The following is a 16,512-nucleotide window of genomic DNA, read 5'->3' on the forward strand; positions in this document are numbered from 1 at the left end:
TATATGACAGTAATTCCCTAGAGGACAAACATTTTTGATTGTAAACAAACCTTTTGTTAAAATCATGCCCTTCTTTCTATAGTTAAGTTACATACAGCCCATTCAATCTGTTACCCTATCCAACCTGGCAATCCAAGGACGCTGCAGTTAGTTTATTAATCACACTGGATGGATCAAGAAACATCTTGCCGATATACGAGTTTGCACAGCAGGGATATGCAATTCATGGCACAGGCTTCTGTGGTCAGCTTTGCCACAGCTGAGCTGATCTATCACTGCAGCATGGCGACTCACAGTAGAAAGTTCAGCTTCACAAGAAACTGAGACCTGCATCTCCCCTCTGTCCCTATGTGCCCTCTGGGCTCACAGCTGCAAAATGTATTGCCATGGGCTACCTCCTACCTGCTGTGCTCTTAGATCTGTATGCTCAAAACAGAGCTTCCTCATAGCAGGGGAGAAGAAACACATCTACGCTACAGAATGGATGCATGGCACAGAGACAGAGCACTGCCCATCTCATGTTAGCTCCAGATCTTGGAGCTGTACATATGTGTTAGCACAGCACTACACTTGAACTAACTGGGGCTGGGGAAATGAGGTTGGCTACGATACTGAATTAGCATGGCGATAGGCTTTCTATATTTGTATTTCTCCCCTTAGAGCCCTAAGAGAGTAGCAGTATGCTGTACATGGTGGATATAATAGCTCAGATTAGCATTATATCGGATAAGAAAAGAAGGATATTTGCATCACAGCCTGCTGTGCAATGCAGACATGCCTCCTGCAGCTTTAGGTTAAGCAGGTTTAGCGTGAGAGTTCGGTTAGGGATGGTGAGTGGGCAACCTGACCAGTGTGAGATTGCAAAGTGCAGCCAGGTTTCTGGAAGTATAAAAAATAGTTTTTATTATCAACAGACCTTTAAAATGATTTTGGTTATCTAGTTTCCTGCAATAAGGGAGTTTCAAAATCTTTTTTGTAAGAGAAGCTCTAATAGCATGACTCTTTTCAGCATGCTTTTGTGATTTGACAAGGGAATGCCTTTGGGCTTCAAAAGTACCTTTTCCCTCATCAAATTCTGCTCAGCTTTTCCTGAGATATCACGCGTTAAAATTGCCATTTCCATTCTCTCTTTTGTGTGCCTCAAGAAAATACTGGCCTCCTGCCAGAACAGTAATTAGCAGGACTATCCTAAGACACGCTGGAGATGCCACAAAGGCAGTAGCAAAGGGACTATGTGGGGAGCACCGGGGAGCTGCAGCATGGTGGGAGCCAGAATTGAGAGGGGCAGGGGACCTGCATGGCCCTCCCAACACCGGCTTACCCAGCATTTGGCTCCTCTTCCACTAAAGGAGATATACATCACTGGGCTGCTGTTTTCCCCAAATACTAAAGCAATGAGAGACTAAAAGGCAGGACAGTTTCCTAAGCCACCTTCAGCTTCTGCAACACAGATTCTGGTGATCATGTCTCACCTGAAAATGCCAGATGGGGCACAATGTCCCACATTTCTGGCAGATGAGGCAGAAGACAAAAATGCCCTGTCAGTCAGGACACAGCTTACCATCCACAAGCATAAAGACTGTATCTGGTCTCAGCTTAGCCTGACTTGAGTGTCAGCAGTCCCTGCAGCAATGCAAAAGGCTCAGGTGAAGGGATAATGATGAAGCACACTGAGAGATTCAGTGGCACTCAAAGAAAACGGGTCTTCCTTTTAAAGTATTTGCACCAAAACAGGTACTCATGTACTACACTAAAAAGCACCACGTAGCTTGTCAACTAAAGCACTCAGAGGTTAGGACACACTACTGACAACCTACAGGATTACTTCAACCCATCTGTTCATTTGTGTGTAGTTTTATATTACAAGATTTTAAATTATTAAATTATATATTTAAATTAATTATTACAAGATACTTTTTGTTTTTCCTTAGGAGTCCTGTCTTGTTCAGAGCACAAGATAGATATAGCTTACGCTGTTCTGGCAACTTGTAATCTTCCAGAGCTTGATTTTGGAAATTAAATACTGTCCTTTTACTATGGAGAGTTTGAGGGAATCTAGAATGTCAATAAAGCAAAATTTGTGTAATATGACCAAATTACTACCCTAGAGACAGTGTCATCCAATTTATGTTTTATTCTACTGTTCATGGTCTTCCCAGTGCCATCCAGTTCTGTCAATCTGTTTGCTGCATCCAGCTATTCTCTCTCACATGCTAATTAGCTTGTTAGCTGTTCAGGAAGAGACCATTTTAATGTTATCCATTCATATACTATATAGCACAGTGAAACCTTGTTCACTGATTAGAGCCCTATTGGTACTACTAAAATAATTATGATACCACCCACATAAGAGGTAGCACACCAACACAACACTTAAAAGACCACCTGGAAGTGCTGAGGCATGCAAAAGTAATGCAGAAAATAACAAAACAAGTTCTTTCAAACCCTTAATAAAAAAATATTTCTTTTGTGACTGGGTTGCGTTCTTTAAAATGCATAGTTTTATCCACCCTGCTTTATTCATCATTCAGTTAAGTATATAGTGTGACAAAAAAACTGACAGAGCAAATAATAAAATATTCCCCACCATGAGCAATGTATTAATAGGCAGTCAAACCTCCAAACACGTTTCTCTGTCTGTGACTAACTCAGGAGCATGGTTTTAAAACTAATTAGCAAGGTAACCCTTTTCCCTTTCCCTTAGGAAACCTACTGTGGCCAATGCAAAACATATTCAATCCTAAATTCAAATCTAGGCTTCTTGCCAGCCATTACAGGACTAATTCCCACAACAGCCCAGAGAATTTTAGCCATACTCAGTGTGCAACTGAATATATGTTTACAGATAAAGCACAAGGTGCTCCTTGTTGCATGGAAGCTTTCCCTTTATACTGGCCATTCTTAAGAACTTACAAGATTTCACTAAAAATAGCAAGCTAGCAACAATTGTCATAAAACGTGTAAAACTAAACACAGTAGCACATGTTTACTCATTTGTGAACTTTCCAGATAAAACAGCATCAACTTAATTACCCATACACAGACAAACAACAGGAACAGGCATTTTCACAATATTTTGCTACAACACAGCCCAGGTGCAAAGCCCGCAGCACAGACTCAGTCAGTCACTGTGGCAGCATCTACGTGGCAGGGCAGGTGCGCTCCCAACGTGCCCCACCGTTGTGGTCTCTGGTTGTACCTCCTGGCTGCTTCCCAGCTGCGTGTCAGGACAGAGCTGATGTGTGCACTGCTCTCCCATACACCTGGGATTTCCCTGCAAAGAAAACCCACAGGCGGGGGGAGACACACAGCACTCCTGTCAGGGGACTGGCAGAGATGCCGCCCACCAGTGCAGAAGCCAGGCAAAACACGGGCCGGTAGACCTCCACGCAGAGAGAGGCTAGAGCTCCGTGTCTGCGCTAGCGCAAGCTGTACCCCCACAGCATGACCAGTGTCGGTGCAAGAGCAGACAAATGAGGGAAGTAGGATGAATGCCTTCCTAATCCATGGGAAAATCAAGAAGCACAGTGGCTTCCTCCACTTGGGCTAGCCAAATAATAAAGACAAAGGCTAATGTTAAATTTACACCACTAGAGCATCATGTGAGAGAAAAAGGCAAAAAGGCTGTATTTATATTTGGAGAGGCTGAGTTAATGGGGTTATAGCCTACAGCTCATGCACACTACCATAATATAAAATGCACTGGTATCATACAATCAAATCATCTGGTCTGTTAGCAGGATGCGTTCTAAAACGCGCCTTTATGTGTTAAGCCTTTCACAGAATAGATGTAATCTTCTCTTATTTTCATAATGCCCTATACATCATTAAATACAGTGTGTATGCCTCTGGAAATGTTCCCAGTAATAGCCATTTCTATGTTATTTGCCTCTACAGGAAAAACAGAAACACTTTTGAGAGCAAAAAAATACCTACCTGCTCTTCATTCACACCTTAGTTTCCTCAGGAAATCAAAAATACTGTTTTTAACAGTCTACCTTTAGTTCACAGCTGAATCTGACTTTCATCTCCATGGAATGAAACTTCGTTAGAAGCTTATCAAGGAACTGAATTCATAAATGTCTAGATTATGGCACGGAAATAAAGATATATTGAGTAGGGCAGTCTGTGGCTCTCAGCAGCAATCAATAATCTTCTACTAATACTGTTCTGACTTCAGTCTCTACATGTTCAACTTCTGCTAAACAGAAGAAATTGGCAAATATTTAGTCAATTCAATAACTTGTTATTATTTTTAGATGAAACATGACAACTCTTGAGGTCAGGGTCTTGTGCAGTACTCTCAACACAGAACAGTGACTTTAAAAGCATAACTGCTTGATTTAATTTAAGCACAAGCCAGGCATTATTTCCTTTATAAAATTAAGGTAACATGAAGACCACCCTATGAAGACAGCACTGGTCCCACCTGCTGAGCATCCCCTGCTCCTCGTCTCTGACTGCAGTAACCCTGCGCAGGCCATTTGGGGGGGCATGCCAGACAGCACTGCCCCAAGCCACTGCCTGCTTTGGCTGAAATATCTCAGCCTGGTTTTGATTTTATTGCCTGTTTAGGACTGTAATCTCCTGGTGGAAAAAGCTCTCAGACGTCTGATGAGTCCCTGTCAGGAAGACTCAAGAGAGCATGGGCTCAAGGACACAGAGATAGTTCAGGCAGAGTGAAAATGACACTGCCAACACCCAGACTCCTGGGGCTCTACCAGTGAACAGGCAGCCACCACACCAGCCATAGGATACACTCTGAAACAGGCGTTCAGCAAGTGGTCCAAGTGAAGCAGCCTGTGACACGCTCAGCGACATTGCTTCCCAGACACCGCAGGGCCCAGCGAAGCCAGACAGCAGGGTGCAGCAAGCACTGGCTTCAGGGCACAGATTAAAAGGGTAAAAAATATTAATCCTACTTTCATATCATAATTTTGTACTATTTATACTTTCTTCATTTAGGTTTCAACAACATTTGGCATTTGATTCTGTTCCTATCTAAGATATTAATGGCTATTCCAAGACTTTAATGCAAACAAACACAAATAAATTATCACTGGAAACCTGAGACAGGAAATAATGAAAGTTAGTGAAAGTATAGCAATCTAATGCTCTACAGGCAAATGGCACAAACAGGGTAAATTTTACATATGGAAAATCCAGTCTACTGTGTCTTTTACTCACCGTTTGATGACTTCGGTCACAGTAGCGCAGTCCAAAGTAATCTATCTCCACTAGGTTTAAGTGACGAAATACGTAGCCCAGGACAACCGACCCTTTCGTTGACTTCTGTGGGAAAGAATTTACAGAGCCTTTTCACAAAGATGCTCTGCCTTTGTCAGCTATGTGCAGCAGCATTCATGCATTCAGTTAGCTTTGTCTAAAAAAAAAAAAAAAAAGGGCAGCAGTTCCCAGTGTCTTTAACAAAAATTTCAGCTGTACAGAAATTCAGAATACAGAATTTCAGCTGTACAGCTGTATTTTGTCCTTATACTTATTTTATCAATCATTCTGTAAATACTATTAGGTAGCTGGCAGGTCAACAGTTATAAAATATAAAAAAAAAAACAAACAGCTCAAGTGTACTCGCATAAGCACGATGCTGGTGAACTTTGCATTTTTCTAGAAAATTTCTGTTCTCTGATCAAAATTCTAATCCCCATGACGTATTGCAATTCTAAAATCATACTCTTCCTTCCAGTATGGGCCTGTCACTCAAACTCTGACAATGAAGGTCAGGAAGCAAAACTTTGCCCTTAAGATCTAAATTATACATCACTGGCTGCTCTGTTACTACTCTTTGTAAAGAAGGTTAGGTTTTATTTGGGTTTTTTAAAAATATTTTTGATATTAGAAGTGGGAGCAATTTAACACCTTGAATTGAAATAATCCTGTTGTTTTCTTGACTAGTACTTCATTAAGGGTCTACGCCAGTATTTGCAAACAATGCTGGGGACAGTATTGCAAACAACATTATACTGTTGAGAATGCATTATAAAAAGCTGACTTCCACCTGAATGCCTCTTATTTGTTGGTTCACCTGGCAGCCAACAACAAACAGACTAAGAAGACTGAGAACAATTACACAGAATGATACCCTCTCAGAATCACTTAGAGCCTTTGACTATTACAGTCCTAAATTCCACAAGAAAATACGGACATAACTCATAATTAGGTTTTGGTTAACTGCTTCATATAGCATAAACTGCTAGACTGTAGTAAAATCACTGGAGAGAAAAAAACAGGAAGACAAAGCTGTGGGATATTGTTTGTGCTATTTCACTTTTTAGCCTACGAACAAATAATTTCAAAATTAAATGGCAAATAATATTGATTTTAAAATAATTTAATTTAACTTTGCTGGTGAAGTATCAATCACATAATGACAGTGAAGATGCATCCATTTTTTTCAGCAGGTGCATTTGGTCGGGTTTTGTACATAGTCACACGGACAGTGCCAATACAACAATTTCAGATGGCCACTCACACTTTAAGCAAGCCATGACAAGGTAAACATCTCTGGTAGACTGGGAATTGTGTATCCATGCTATTCACCAGTTTTGCTATGTATTTGCTTAAACCAGGAGATGTTCTTGAAAAGTTCTCAGTGTGTAACAGTCTAAAGCCATCATACTAAGCAGCTGTAATTACATATTCCCTCAGCATGTACAGTGAGACAATGATCAGCCACAAAACAGAAAACAGTTTGGGGGAAAACATGATTAAGAGAAGCAGAGACTCACTAAATCTCATTTTAGCATTTTGGATGAAGCAGAGCAATACAGTGATTTTATCATCAGACTCCTCAACAAGAAACTGAACTTGGGTTGTAACAACAATGTAAAAACAAGAATCAACCCCTCTTAGCTACAGAGTGACTATCAGGAGCACTACAGCAAAAAGACAGAAACAAAACAAAACAAAACACGCCTTAAAAAAAAATTTAAAAAATACAGGTTAAATTATTAGACAGCAGGGATTCACGACTGAAGCAGTAATTGTCCTGCCTCATTTTATCTTTAAATCAGTGGTATTCAAAGAAGCAGGAGAGATGTCCCACGAAAAAGCACTTAGTTATCTCATCATTCATACATCATATAAGGCAAATTACCTTCACCACTGGAACTGTTTCCGTTATCATTTAAACAATACAATGTCTTGGGAACCTAGGATTGGACAGGCATCTCTAGAAACAGACACATGAAAATCTCAAAATAAACAAGCAGCCCTGACTCCAAACGACCCATGCAGATAAATGATGGCAACACTTCCAACTGGGTACTAAACGTTAAAAGAATATTATAGACAGAAGGAGCTCCACCACCTGCTGCTCAGAGCCACAGGGTTTTGACACGATTAACCAAAGTGTGGTCAGTAAACCCTTGCAGAAGGCATAAAAAGGGCTGCCTGCACCATGGCTTACAGGGAACGTGGAGTGGTGCCCACCAAAGGCATGCAGAGCTTCTGTGATCATGAAGCTCAAATCTGTTTGCTTTCGATGAGCTTTCCTTTGTTTGACCAGTACTGTTACTCATAGTATCAGTTTTATTAGCAGGACTAAGAAATACTAATCCAGTGGCAAAGATGAAGCTGTCAATTTTCCATTGAGACATGTTACAATAATAATACACACTCCTGGGAGTAATCAAATATACTAACACAACAAAGAAGCTTAAGTCTCACAGGAGTTTAACTTACATAAATCTGCACCAGTTTCGGATTGACCTAGCCTTCTTGGCTGGAAGTCTTCTTCAGTCAGCTGAGGACTGCAATGGGCTCTACGTAAAGAGTCTTTGGCACAGCTTTCCTCCTGTGGAGGCTAAAGCTAGTGTGTTATCCCCAAGAAACATGCACGTTTCACACCTGGTTTGACTGAAATTAAAGACTCCCTTCTTTCCTTTCAGAGATAAATGGTAACGATGCTTAAAAAGCTTTTTAACTCCTTTTTACTTAAATTGCTAGGCTGAGAGAAAACATAAATGCCTGTTAATTTATTCTCTTGACACAGCTCAGTTAACACTTCCATTGTTGCAGGTCCTGCGGAAACAGGTGGTCCAGCTGTGGGGAAATGCTAAGCAAAACCATCCAGCTTACCATGACTGGGGGTTTTCCACCTCTACAGCAGCAAGATGCTCAACACTTTGGTTATCCTCATCCAAAACAGACTGTGTGCAGTAGTCTCTGTGGCCCTCCTCGCCAGTCCCTTTCACATCCTTCAGCAATGCCTGCATGTACACAAGCCGGTGCTTCGCAAGGGAACTGCCAGGATGAGAGTCAGCAGGTATCCCCACACCCCTCTAACCTCACCTTCCTTAACCTTATATTTTCCCAGCATTGAGGAGCACTCTTCAGGTAAAACACTGACCCTTGCTGAAACCACTGCAACCTGATATTTAATTAAAGTTCTCATTTTAAGCCACACGATTTCAGAGTTTCATGCAAGTAAATTGCCTCTTCAAGTGGTGTTAAGAAAGCTCTTTTGCTGATGAATCCCCAAGTGGCTACTTCTCAGTCCTGAAATACATTTTTACTGCATTTGAAGAAAGTTTTGCAAACTAAGAAAAGCCACCTTATTTCCCCTGATAAAATTCAGTAAAACTGCAAACTAAAACTATCAAAGATGTTAACAGGATTACATTCACTTCATGTGGCATTGCAAAAATTACATAAACTGCCTTGCATTAAACTCAGACTTGCTAGAGGCTTGTATTCTTAGGGGTAAACCCAAGTATATTTGAAAATATCATCAGCAATGCTTTCAAGACAGAACAAAGAATTGTTCGAATGAGTCATACCATCTTGCTTTACATGTTAGCACCGTGGCTTCATAAACCAGAAAGGCAGGTTTCTACAGGCTAAAGAAAATGACAGCCAGAACATTCAGGAGAGATCTGATTTAATTGTATTTTTTTTATCAGAAAGAATCAGTTCTTTTAAAAATGGTACATACAATACTATATTTTAACATATAACATATGTGTATCTAGTCACCAGGAATTCTTATCTTCCACACTGCTCATTACTTTTTAGCTCCAGTGAAGTTTTTCTAGTTGGATATTTTTTAATTTTCTCTTTTGCATTGTACACAGCAGTGCAGGCCAAATCAGACCCATCATCAATGTTAACTGAATTTAAGGACAAAGCAAGACGTGCAGCAATGTCTGCCTCAGTAGGATGCTAGTCCCTCTCTTGAAAGAAAAGTGGTGTAGGTAGTGAAGCCTCTTTTATTAAAAACAAAAACCACATTGCCTTTTTTAGTTCAAGCACCTATCATGAAACCTTTCTTCTGAAAGTAACTCAATCCACAGACCCTACCTCTTACAATCTCTTAAATGCTAAAGAAGATACAGATGAATTCATGAGCCTTTGCTCAAAAAAAAGGCTTAAAACTTTGGTTGAACATAACTGTTGCCTTTTGAGATGCCTGCCCCCACCGCAACCATTGTTAGAGTCTACTGGAAGGTCACGCCTGATGCTGAATTAGTTATTCTGCTTATATAACGGCAAGGGATAACAATACAGAACAAGAGCAGAAGGTTTCTAATGCTGAACAAGGGACTTTATGTTAGTGGAAAAACAAGGACGATGCTATGGCATGACACACAATCATGCTGAGATATTCAGAAACACCTTTGTAACATTCCCACATTTCCCTGTCAAGCACGGGACTGCATGGGTTATGCTGCTAACAAGCCCTCCAAGTGGGAAGTGCATTTGATCTGCTACCTATGTGCTAGACAGCAGCTAGTGCCCATGCAGTACATGAGGTGCTCTGTACGTGCTGGCGATGGAGCATAGGCACCAGCACTTTCCCCGCCAGTGCACAGGGAAGGGCAGAGAGCAAGCACAGCTCTTGAGGTGTGCGTCAGCACATGCGTTGACCAGCCAGCCAGCGTCACTATACTGAGGGAGACATACTCCAGACAGTAAACTTTACGCAGCATTTTCAGAGACCAAACTGCAGTATTTTGCCCTAAGTAAAGGTTACCAAGGAGAGATGAAAATTATGTACAAAAGCAGCATACAGTCATGCAACTGAGGGTGAGCAGAGCCACCAGTTCATCCTGTTCCTGGTAGATATGTAACAGAAAAAGGTGTCTCCAAACAGCACTTTCTCACTGTTCTTCTTTGTCCATTTTTCCCCCTTACCTCAAGCTCCGAAAAGACCAGACAACACCACAGTTTTCCATCACCTTCCATCTATAAAAGCAGAAAGGCACAAGGCTCTAAAATCAAAGTTCTTGGTGGTCTTTACCAACATAGAGTAAGCACCCCTTTTTCCCAAGGCAGTCAACCAGCCAGGCCTCAATTTGCACACTGCGTGTTCAAGCAGAGAAAAATCTTTAAATTAACAATGCTAAATATTTACAAATATTCACCTAGATAAAACAGCTTGACCTTAATTTGCAGAATGCGTGTCCAAACAGAGAAGAATTTACATTAGTGTTATTTTATATGTGCAGACATTCCCCAGCACAATCACATAACAGAAATAAATACTTTGAGAAACTGAGGATTTAACACATGCAAATGTAATACCACAGTCTGCCCTAAGTATACATCATACAAATGTACCATCCAAACTGTACTAATCCATCCCTCCCTCTCTATTCATCTTTCACTGACAGCAGACATGCCAACCTGTTTTCAGAGGGGTTTTTTCTGAGAACTGCTCACAAATTTATGGACGCATGCACAGACCTCCTCATCTCTGTTCCCAAGAACTCAACAGAGGGCCTGATCTGTCTGCTGGATGTAACCTACGGCACTGACTTTTAAGTGCTGTATGTTAAGATGCCTGTAGACTCATTTTGGTTTTGCTAATGGTCAATCTAATGCATTCCAGTTAGAAAATGCTATTCTAGAAAAATGCCCAAAGGTGCGTATTATTTGTCTGGTTCTGCAGTTAGTGTATCTGTCCCGAAGTTATTAATACCTTTAAAAATCCACTTAGGGGCCAACTCCTTAAGAGAGAGGAGGATTCCTGGGAGCAGGGTCTCCAGCTAGTTAAACCTCTCTCCTTGTAACTACTGGCTAGAGTGCACTTAGAGGCTTTGTCACAGACAGATGTAAACTGATCTACTCGAATCTGATAAAAGATACATAGAAGAAAAAAGTTAAAAAGAAATATTTAATAAAATAGTTGGCTTATGGGAAACTACTTCAGCTCAGTGGGCTCCTTTTTTGGGAGTAGATATAAGCAACTCTATTTACTTGGTATAATAATGAAATTTGTACATGCACACACATTATAAGAAATGCTCCAAGCAGGAATCAAAGTCCAGTGAAGACAATAAAGAGCAATTAGAGCAAGCAAATAAGTAATGGAAAGACAACTAAATTCTGGAAATGTAATTAAATACTTACTAATGCTTTAAAATTAATCTCTCATCAGCCATGAATGATATTTTGTAAAACAGCAGCAATTAGTTCTGTGTAGAGGAATTCCAGCCATATCAATGTTATTTAAAAATCTGTTCACTAATCTATCCCCTAATATTAACATTATCCAGTTCATTAATATCTACATCTACCATATGACAGATGAGTTAAGGTACCAACAATAATGCATTTCAACTTTTCACAGAAAAGAGCTCTTCTGAAGAACTGAATACCAATGATCATTTCCATCATTTCCATGCACTTCAAATAATTCCTACATGAAAGAAAGAAACAATTATAATAATTATGAAATTAAAACATACAGCATACAACCGCTCATTTGGAATGGTTAAGATGTTGGTTACTATTATTTTTCTACTTTTCAGAAAATACTCTTCACACATAGGTGTGTGACCTGGCGTATCTTCTTGGCAGGCAGGGGTTCTGCACGTCCTGATTAGGGATGCTCCAGAAATAGACCACAAGCACCTGGCGAAGCAGAAGACAAGTACATGCGAATTTATAATGCATGCACTTCTCATGCACTCTCACAGATTTATTTTAAATAATTCCCCATGAATATGGAAGATGCATCCCTTTGGACCCACCAAAGGCTGCAAAGCTGCGAGGCAGGAGGAGGCCCTTGTCTCTCGGAAGCTGTGAGCGGCTCCATGGTGGAGCAGGGCTCCCATGGGTGCATGGTGGAAGACGAGAGCTCACGCCCCAGCCCTGGGCTGCCTGGCAGCAGGCAGTGGGCGCCCGGCAGGGTGGGGAGGGGGAGCCCCAGATGCCAGCGGCTCTGCAGGAAGCCCCTTTGCGGGCAGGCTGCCTGCAGAAGTGCGCTGCCCTGGGACTGGGGGGAGCAGGGGCCACGCTGCCCACCCGGGAACACCCGCACGGGGAGTCCGCGGAGGCTCCTTCGCCCTAACCTCACCCTCCCGCACCGTACCGCAGCCTCCCGCAGGCAAATCCCACCAGCAGTAAAAGCAGTGGGGTCCTGCAAGGCCCCAAAGGACAGTGCACAAAAAGACTCTTGCTCCAAACCCAGGGAACACGTGAAACCCTGCAAGCGTAGAGGTGGCGGGCTTTGGTCGCTTCCACAGAGCAAAGCTGAGAGCATCCCGAGTCTCTTTATTCTGACCTGCACCACCTCCAGAGGACAGCTCTGGTTCACACGCAGCCTGAGCTGCCTTCAGAAGTGCCTCAGCAGAGCTCACTCTACAGAAAGGTCAGCTCTACATCATTGGGTTGTGCATCCCATGGAGGGAAAGATGCAAAAGAGCCAAAGATATGTGTGCTCTGAAAGGTGTGTTTAATGGAGAGGGCTACTCTTTTTTTCTTCTGTTTCCCTCTTTCTTTCTTTCCCTGCATAAACCATGTCAGAGCCAGAAAGAAAAGGACCCTCTGTCCTTTCAAGAAATGAATTCTCTCTTTGTCTCTTCCATTAATTTTGCTTCTGAGAAGGATTCCACTGTTTTTCTGGTAACTTTTTCTCTTGAGCTTCCTGTAATTTCTCTTGACTGAATGATAATGAGACAGTTCAGGTAACTGAATCAAATGTTAAAGAAAGCCAAGTCTGATACTAATACCTTTGCTTTTGAAGAAGGAAGATATGAGAAATTTTTCAAAAATGTTTTTTCAACTGAGCTTGGTAGAGGGCTCTAAGATATGAATTGACTTGAAGACACAGATTTAAACCTCTGTGTTATTCCACCAGAGCCCTTACTCTTGAACAAGGGGAGTGGAAAAAAGGTTAAAGAACAAATTGAGAATTTATTTGAGAATTACCAAATGTTGCTGACTCCATGACCAGAGCTTTGAAAAGACTTAAAGAAAGTGGAGGCTAGAGGGAAAACAAAAAAAATGTGGGATGACACAGGTAAAAGTCAGGGAGTAGCAGAAATAAGTATACTAAGAAACAGAACAAGAGACCATTTACACTTATGAGTCATATTGAAGAAAAATATTGTCAAGAAGTTAAAAGTACAAACAAGCTTTTGCAGGTATGCTCAGCTCTGACAGTACAGCTATTCATTCTGAATGAAAGAAATGGCAAAATAAAGGATTAACAAGATGCATACTGATCTTTTCTTCCCATTCTTCTTGCTCCTAAAAAATCCTCAAACAATCCAACATAAAAAACCCCCACCATTCTACTAATACTTTGAGCCAACTTCTTATAACAAGACTGTAGCCATATTACTGTAGTAGTACACTGCTTAAAAGCTGAAGAAGTAATAAAATCCTGAAACACTTTGACAGAATGTATGTCTCTTTAATTTTTAACATTTTTCTCTTTCTGAAAGACTTTTAGTATTTAGCTCTTTAATGACGTTCTCCCTTGACAGTCTTGCACTTAAAGCAGTTAATCAAAGCAAGTGACATACTTAAACTGTAAGTTCTTGTGCTCTAAAACAGCCGTGCATAATGCGCTTAATGTGCTCCGTAAAAATGCATAAAACACCTAATTTAAAAGAAGTGTTTAGACCAATGACCATAGGAAAAGTTAGGAATGTTAGAAGTGAGACTTTGGTACTTAAAGTGCCTCCCCTTTGCACATAGGCAGAAATCACAAAGTCTATCAAAGAGGTGGAATAGAACCAAACATACCAGAACCAGACGATTAAAATGAAAAGATTGTACCTTTGTATTTATTCTGCAATTTGTATTTTGTATGTACATTCATAGAACCAGCCTAAGAAATATTGCTCCAGTAAAACATAAGAAATAAAGGAAATAGAGCAAAAGAAATAAGAAATAAGGCAAAACAACTGAAAAGGTGACAAAATGGAAACTGAAAATGCTGCAGAACTGATTTATTTCAATACAAGACAAAACAAGCAACATCAAAAATAGATTTTTAAAACTGCAACAAATTTATATAAGAAAGGTTTCAAGGAAGGCTTCAATGAATGGAAAAAGGTTTTGAGAAACCATGTCAAGAAACTTTACTAGAAAACATGGTATGCTTCCTTTACTTGGAATGAATGTGCCAAAAGTAAGTACATTATCTTTTGTCTGCCAGGAGAAAACTCTGCTGTGAGGCACTTCTGAAGGCAGCTCAGGCTGCGTGTGAACCAGAGCTGTCCTCTGGAGGTGGTGCAGGTCAGAATAAAGAGACTCGGGATGCTCTCAGCTTTGCTCTGTGGAAGCGACCAAAGCCCGCCACCTCTACGCTTGCAGGGTTTCACGTGTTCCCTGGGTTTGGAGCAAGAGTCTTTTTGTGCACTGTCCTTTGGGGCCTTGCAGGACCCCACTGCTTTTACTGCTGGTGGGATTTGCCTGCGGGAGGCTGCGGTACGGTGCGGGAGGGTGAGGTTAGGGCGAAGGAGCCTCCGCGGACTCCCCGTGCGGGTGTTCCCGGGTGGGCAGCGTGGCCCCTGCTCCCCCCAGTCCCAGGGCAGCGCACTTCTGCAGGCAGCCTGCCCGCAAAGGGGCTTCCTGCAGAGCCGCTGGCATCTGGGGCTCCCCCTCCCCACCCTGCCGGGCGCCCACTGCCTGCTGCCAGGCAGCCCAGGGCTGGGGCGTGAGCTCTCGTCTTCCACCATGCACCCATGGGAGCCCTGCTCCACCATGGAGCCGCTCACAGCTTCCGAGAGACAAGGGCCTCCTCCTGCCTCGCAGCTTTGCAGCCTTTGGTGGGTCCAAAGGGATGCATCTTCCATATTCATGGGGAATTATTTAAAATAAATCTGTGAGAGTGCATGAGAAGTGCATGCATTATAAATTCGCATGTACTTGTCTTCTGCTTCGCCAGGTGCTTGTGGTCTATTTCTGGAGCATCCCTAATCAGGATGTGCAGAACCCCTGCCTGCCAAGAAAACATCATGGTATTTTCATTTGCTGCTCTCGTACAGGCTAATCAAGCTATTTATTTCCACCTGATGATTGCAGACTGGGTATTTTGGTATTGAATTGAATGGAGTCTACACTGCAACCAATCAATAACAATTTTTTTATATATAAACTTGCAGTTCATATATAAGAGTGCTTATTTTCAGTTTAAGATTCACCTGTGTTTGAACATGTTTTCATTGAAACACATATTGTCCTTTTGCAGCCTATGTAATGATGATTTGCCACATCCCCAAAAAGCTTTTCCAAAATGTTACATCATTTTAATTATTTTAAAGTTTTATTTCCAGTTTGATGGAAACTTCTCATTTTAATTGACACTAGAAAATGACTTAGTCCTGCAATGTTGACAGAAGGCAAAAGGATACAGTTGTTATCCAAAAAAATGTACCTACTTTTTCTGTACAGCTTTGATAACTCGATTGCTACGGTGCTTCCCATAAAATTGATTTGATTCTACTGGAAACACAATTCTCATTAAAATTTCTCATAATAACCATCTGGAATTTTGTTTGAAAAAATTAAAGATGGACATTTTTAAAAATGCCTCTTTTTTTTAATAGACAGTCCTCATGAGAGTAATGGAAGATACACTGGAGATATTTTTGTTCTAAAAATAGTTTTCTAGATATGCTCATTAGCAATCCTCACACGAAAAAACAGTCAACATGTTTGCACCAGGACAGGAGTAAGTTATCCATTAGCTGGCTGTAATGGCTGCTAATGGGGAACTCTATACACCTGCATTCTCTCCTGCCCCTGCTAGAGTTTCTGCCTGTCCTGAAGAGCTGCTATCCAGTGCCGCACACTGCACGGGGTCATATTACCATTTTACTGGTACTGGGCTGCATTCAACTTTAACAACCTTGACTGAAAAAAAACAAAAAAGCCCCTGCATGGTAAAGCAAGGACTCTAACAGACCCGGGCAACAGAGGGGGATGAAAAGGACGTATCTGTCACAGCTCCTAGCTGCGCTTCACCCTGTGACTAGTGCTGCCTGCCCCCTCACCCCCACGCTCACAGCAAGGGTGCCGCATTCAGCTGTCAATCAACTCCCGAATCATTCAGCTGTCAATCAACTCCTGAATCACTGCAGATTTCAGCCCTGCATATTCAGATAAAACAGAATCTGAGCCAGGTTTTTTTTTTAAGAATAACCCTGCACATAAAAAAAACCACAGAAGGCAAGTGTTAAGTTCAAATAACGACACACTACATAAAAATTTAAAGCATTAAAGCAAACTGCTAATTCAGCCTTTTGCATGTATGTA

The 16,512-nt window shown here is 41.5% G+C and overlaps 1 protein-coding gene across 4 annotated transcripts in view; it reads right to left on the reverse strand.

Annotated features, from left to right (window-relative positions):
- The window catches only part of EPB41L4A (erythrocyte membrane protein band 4.1 like 4A), a 139,708-nt gene that overhangs the window by 81,476 nt on the left and 41,720 nt on the right, over positions 1 to 16,512 (reverse strand). For 3 of the 4 annotated variants that reach the window (XM_072860301.1, XM_072860297.1, XM_072860300.1), the window contains exons 3-4: positions 10,153 to 10,203; positions 5,188 to 5,292 (exon numbers count right to left, since the gene is read on the reverse strand). In XM_072860301.1, the coding sequence (XP_072716402.1) occupies positions 5,188 to 5,292; positions 10,153 to 10,203 (156 nt within the window). The remainder of the gene's footprint in view (positions 1 to 5,187; positions 5,293 to 10,152; positions 10,204 to 16,512) is intronic. The other variant, XM_072860299.1, reaches the window with a different exon arrangement.

This window comes from Ciconia boyciana, chromosome 4 (assembly GCF_034638445.1).
Source record: "Ciconia boyciana chromosome 4, ASM3463844v1, whole genome shotgun sequence".
Taxonomy (NCBI): Eukaryota; Metazoa; Chordata; class Aves; order Ciconiiformes; family Ciconiidae; genus Ciconia; species Ciconia boyciana.